General features: G+C 43.1%; 1 protein-coding gene across 4 annotated transcripts in view; it reads right to left on the reverse strand.

Annotated features, from left to right (window-relative positions):
* The window catches only part of Rps6ka3 (ribosomal protein S6 kinase A3), a 106,686-nt gene extending 101,168 nt beyond the window's left edge, over nucleotides 1-5,518 (reverse strand). The window contains exon 1 of one of the 4 annotated variants that reach the window (XM_042670526.1): nucleotides 5,108-5,518. In XM_042670526.1, coding sequence (XP_042526460.1) covers nucleotides 5,108-5,176 — 69 coding nt within the window. In that variant the 5' untranslated portion in view covers nucleotides 5,177-5,518. The remainder of the gene's footprint in view (nucleotides 1-5,107) is intronic. The other 3 variants (XM_042670530.1, XM_042670527.1, XM_042670528.1) reach the window with 3 other exon arrangements.
* Nucleotides 5,519-6,000: the final 482 nt, after the last annotated feature.

Here is a 6,000-nt window from a genome sequence, read left to right on the forward strand (position 1 = left end):
ATTTTAAGGAGATAATCAAAACTGAAACACTTAAAGTATCATTGCCAAATGCAATGAATAATCATATGCAATTAGGGTAAATTTTTTCTGAAATTGATTTCTAAATAATATATGTAGTATATTTTTGTTTGTTTTGTCAAATAGTGGCTCATTTTACTTAATAAGGATTTATGGTTTGTTTTTCCCTTTCATCTATACTTTTTGATATTAAACTGATAAAAATATCTGTGATATTTGTTCCAGATGAATGATATACATTTCATTAACTCTAAAAGAACACAAATTGCCAGATGAGAAGGGAAGTAGATAGCTAATGCTAAGTAGTAAAATGTAGTCATGTGAACTGAGGGAATGAGATGTGTTTGTGTATACATACAGAATATATACTATATATAGATATATATACACACACACACATCAATACACACACACATATATACATCAATACTTTATAACTTGTTATCCACTAAGATACATAAAGAATTGGATACTAGTACATTTTATGCATTACTTAGGTAGACTAACAAGATGTCCCGAATGTTTGTTATAATCTGAACCATATAAAGGCCCAAAACACCAATCTGTATTGGGTGAACTAGGCCACTCTGGCCTCACTCATCATTTGCAGCCTGACAGTTCACATGTCCCAGAGCATGGAAGCTTAGAGCAAGTCTATTAATTATAATGACCATATGAATTTTTTAGTGGATAATACCATTTGAAAACAACAATTCTGCAAACGGAACTTTTGGGTAAATTATTTGTTGCACTTCTTATCCTTTTATAATTTAATAAATGTCATGTTCTTGGTCAAGAGTGCACATCTTAATTATGTCACCCTTCTTAGGTGAAAATAAGATACATACTAAACAAAAAGTAAAGTCTGCCTATACTTTTTTGTTGCTGGTCCTGGTGCTTGAACTCAGGGTGCTGTTTTTCCTCAAGGCTAGCACCAAGCCACTTCAGCCACAGCTCCAATTCTGGCTTTTCTACTGGGACTGGTTTCGAATCATGATCCTCAGATCTCAGCCTCCTGAGTATCTAGGATTAGAGGCACGAGCCACCAATGCCCAGCTTATACTTGTTTAATTAGATAAAACTTTATCTCTTTTTCTTAAAGCTTAAATGCACACAAGAAGTTTCACATTTTGGATCTACATCATTAGTTCAGGATCAAACTGCCAAAATAAAACATTTTCTTAGATTTTGAAAAACTGCATTCCATATCACAATCATCAAAAATAATGAAGTGTTCAGTAATGTGTCATAGTTGTTAATTGACAGTTGACGTGTAACAATACCTGTCCTCTCCTCAGATCTTCACTTTGGGGAAAGAAAAAAAATCCTGAAAAGTAGTAAACGATAAAACAGGAAAGGAAAAGGAACTTAATGAAACATTTTTCAAAAACCATAATCATAGTTTAATAGCACATTCTCCTATAGACAAAATGTGAAAAATCTATGCAATACTGATATAGAATAGAATCTCTGTACTATATTCTATATCATTCTATCCTGAGTACTATACAATCTTTTGAAGTTAAATGATTACACATTCACTAAAGATTATCTCTAATACAAAGCTATCATTTTTATGATCAAGTATTTAGTCAATATTTTCAATGGTTTTTAGGTATTTTTTTTTAAAGGATGTCAAGATGGCTGTTTCTATCCAAGACATTATACAAAACACACTATTTAGATTATAAACAATGTGCTGTATTGAGACTATTTTTATACAACACATTTCAACAGTACAAAAATAACTCCTTAATTTTATTATTTTTGAAGACTGCTTATATTTAGGTCTACTATCATTTACACCTATTCCACTGCAATTGAAAAAAAAAAAGGATTGTTCAAAGACCAAATTATGATTTAGTAAATGTTGTCCTTGACAGCAGTGGTAAGGAATTTGTAGAACAGACAAGCCACAATTGCTTGATACCTATATCTTCTAAACAGTTACATATTCAGAAACATACTAGCATCATTAAATAATTCACTAAAGAACTCTTAATTCACTTAGACCATTTGAGAAATGATTTTTTTTTTAATCTTGCACCAACCCTCACTTTGCTTACATAGTACTTCCTTTATTATCCTAAATTTGGGTCTTTAAACATTTGGCCTAGTTCTAGCCTATCATATTCTGACCCATGTTTGAGTTCAACCACAAGGGTTTTTTTGTTTTGAACACCATGAGATTTGTGTGAGGTCTTAAAAGCAGGAAGGCTGGTGTAAAGGAATGAAGAAAATGCCTGTGTTTGTGTTGTTAGTGTTGGCATTTAGGTTTTTAAAAATTGTTAATATTTCAATGTATGATTAAAACAGTAAGAACAGGAATAAGATTCATAATCACCCTGTTCCTAACCTTATGATTCATTCAGCAGACATTTATTGAGTCCATAACATGCATGTGCCAACACTGTATTAAATGCTGAGGATACAGAGAGGAAGAAAAGTCTGTGCTTTCAAAAGTTCACAATATACTAAGGATGAAACCCTAAATGTAAATTCCTATGCAGACAATCTTGAAATTTTTTAGCCTGGAGAGAAAAAGTTTGACATATTTGCTCAAGTAAATAACTATTATAAAATGATGTTACCCGGATAAAATACAATTGTTCTCTGATGTGAATCTTCTGAGGAAGACAGGCATAATGTGTTATCAATACTAGATCTGGGTGAAAACTCTCCCAATCCTTCCTTCATTGTTTTAAATATTTCCAAATTGTATCAGAAATAATGAGAAACAGGTGAATAACCAAGTTTAACAAAATATCTAAAGGCAATTTCTATAAGTTTAGTTTTAATAAATCTAGGCAATGGCTGGCTCTGTTTGACATACCTTATCCAGAATAGCAAAAAAATTATTTGAAAATGGCAAATTGTGAAATCCTATTTGCCAGGTCTTGGAAAAAATGACAGTAACTGAAATAAGGCTTTACCAAAGACATCTCTTATAATACTTTGTTTTTGAAAAAAAAAAAAAAAAAGACGCATGACCTCTAAACATTGGTATATTTATACACTGAATTTTTCCATAAAACATCCTAAAGCACATGAATTGTATCCACTTGGCTTTGAATTATGGTTCTTTCATTTACTGTTTGTTAATGTTTGTGCCCTTAACTACTGAATTTGGTTTCCTAATCTGTAAAAATGGGAACTATAATCTCCCTGCTGGGTCACAGGAAGGATAAAATGAAATAGCATGTGTAACACAGTAGCTAGTAGATGCCAAGTAAATATTCATTTTGCACCTTCCTTTGTCCAAATGAATGCTATGCAAAAGAGGGATAAGGTGGAATTTTAAATGACTTCCCCTAAATATTAATACATAACAAACAGAAATGGAAAACTAGAGTTGCAATTGTTAATATCTGTGTCTAAAAATCAGGCTCAAAGCAAATTCAATTTCTTTCACAGGTGAACCCTTTGAGGACATTTTCTTATCTTTTAAGCTGTATTTTAATGTAATTTTTTTCTGAAGGAAAAATAAAGGAGAGGCCAAAGATTTTTAGGACTAGATAGGTAAGAAAACGAAATTCTGCCAGACTTTAAAAAAAAAAAGAACAATTTACTTTTCCCCCCAGGTAACACATGAATTCTTATTGAAGTGCAGCATTTAGTTTGAGGTTTTAAAAACATGATCCAAGTACCAAAATATTAAGCACCACTCGTAAGCACTATTACAACTCTGCTTGCTTTAAGGAGAACAAGTAAATATTTTTATCCAGCAGTGGGGGCGACTGGATGGGGGGGGGGAGGGAATTGAAAAGCGATATGAACCCTTTCCCCCTCCTCCTCCATCATCCTTGAGAATGCAAGTGTCCCGCATCTCAAAGCAAAGTTAGCTTCAGTTTTACTGACGTAACCAGTAACCCTATCCACCTCTCATACTGCGGAGGCCGGCAGGGCAGAGGCGGCCGCCAAGTACACCACTCACCAGAGCCTGCCCCATTCCACCCCCGCGTTTCACTCATGCTTTCCAGAAATGGGGTCACTCACTCTGTAACTATTACACGCAGGTAGCCTATCATCTTGTAATTCCCCCAAAGTCGGCTGCGAGAAAAGAAGGCAGCAAAAAGTCAAGGAGGAAGAATCACAGACGCACCACCATCAGGAATTGATTTTCCACTCTGGAGAGGAGATGCCCTGGAATGGGGTCTCGTCTGGATTATTTTCACAGACACTGAGTTGGTTCTGGGGCAGAAGACGAACACGAGTCGCTCAGTACTGTGATGTGTCCGGGGGAAATTGTTTTGCCCTGGTGGGTACATTATTTGGGGAATTTGATACTCGGGTGGGTGTCTTAGGGACGGTCACCATAGCCCGGGCAAGGAAAACCAGAAAGCCCTTAACTGCGGTCACTGATCTCCTGGAAATGTCACCCACTCACCTCCACGGACTGGAAACTCAAGTTAAAGTCGCTGGGACAGGGGTCCTCAGGCTCAGCAACCTCAGAAACCAGGGGAACCTTTTAGGCTTCTACTTTTTTTTCCTCTGCAGCAGTAGCAGCAGCAGAAATCGCTGCGGTAGATGGGGAGGGTTTCGAAACCCACGGCAGTCCCGCACCCCTTATTTAAAATCCTCCCTGGTGGCCACCCTGGCCCCCACGCGCCCGTCTCCTGAAGCCACCCCCACTCCCGTGGCCGGATCGGAATTTCTATTCCCGAATGAAGCCAACCCATACTCCTCTCTCTCATTCCTCCAAGTCGCCAAGGTCCGGGGAAGCCACCGATCCCACAGGGGCCAAACTTCCTAAGTCCCCGCCGGCCCCCACTCCGCCTCCTGCTTCCCCCCCCCACGCAAAGTTGATTAAAATCGGCTTCTCGCAAAGCCTCCGCGCCCACTCCAAACCCCACGCGCCACCACACCGGCAGACCCCAAAGCGAGGGAACGAGGTGAGGGTGCGGGTGGGAGGAAGAGACAGACGGATACACAGATGAACCTCAAAACCCCAAACCCCTTATCCTGTACCGGGGAAAAGGTGGAGGGGGGGGGGAACGGGACACGGGACCCAATGGCCAGCTCCGGGAGAGCGAGCCGGGAGGGAGTGGAAGAGGGGGCGCGCCGGCCCTAGGCGCCCCGCTGTACTCACCTCAGCGCTGTCGGACGGGCTCTCCACAGCCATCTTCTGCCACGGGTCCGCCAGCTGCGCCAGCGGCATCTTCCCCCCCGGCCCGCCGCCTTCACCGCCTCCTCCCTCCCCGCCCGCCCCGCTCTGTCGCCGCCCGAGCCCCACGGCAGCGGCGGCGACAGCGGCAGAAGCCGTAGAACAGCAGCAGCGGCGGCGGCGGCGGCTCCAGAGAGAGCTCAACGCCGTCACTGACCGACTCAAAGCGAAGCGCCTGGCCAGAGCCGCCCGCGCACCGAGCTCACAGCTTTGCGCCGCCGCTGGGCACACAGGCTCGCCCCTTTCTTCCTCTCCTCCTTCCGCCGCCGGGACTACAGCTCCGCCCCCTACCCCGCGCCGGTTCCCGCGCCCGCTCCCCCAGCAGAACAGCGACCGCCGCGCGCTCCCCTACTTCCGCTCACAACATGGCGCCTAAGCGATACCTGTCTCTCAGAGCGAGGCTGGGCCGCCGCCGCCACCGCCGCGCGCACCCAGGGGCGGGGCTAGAGGAAGCCACGCCCCAGGCGCCCCTCTCCCACCCCACCCCTCCCTTCTTGCCCCAGCCTCAGCTTCTGGGCCGCGCCTACTTTCAGGAAGGGCGAGCCCAAGCGATCTGGGGGCGTCGGCGGGAGGCGAAGGAAAGGAATGGGAAACGCAGGAAGGGCGAAAAGCGGAGAGCGCCTTTAATTGCCACGAGGCTAGGCAGATAGGAGGCTCCCTGGGATGGAGAGAAAGTGGTCCCTGCCCAGCTGGGGAGGATAGGCTAAGGCGCCAGGGCGGGGGCGGGGAGGGGGGGCGCTCCGTCCCTTTCATTTGACCCAGGGCAGAGGCGTGAAAATGTCTCTTTGGCTTTTCTTCTCCAGGGTGTGCATCGAGTT

Source organism: Dipodomys spectabilis, unplaced genomic scaffold (assembly GCF_019054845.1).
Source record: "Dipodomys spectabilis isolate Male_0828 unplaced genomic scaffold, ASM1905484v1 ptg000564l, whole genome shotgun sequence".
Classification (NCBI taxonomy): domain Eukaryota; kingdom Metazoa; phylum Chordata; class Mammalia; order Rodentia; family Heteromyidae; genus Dipodomys; species Dipodomys spectabilis.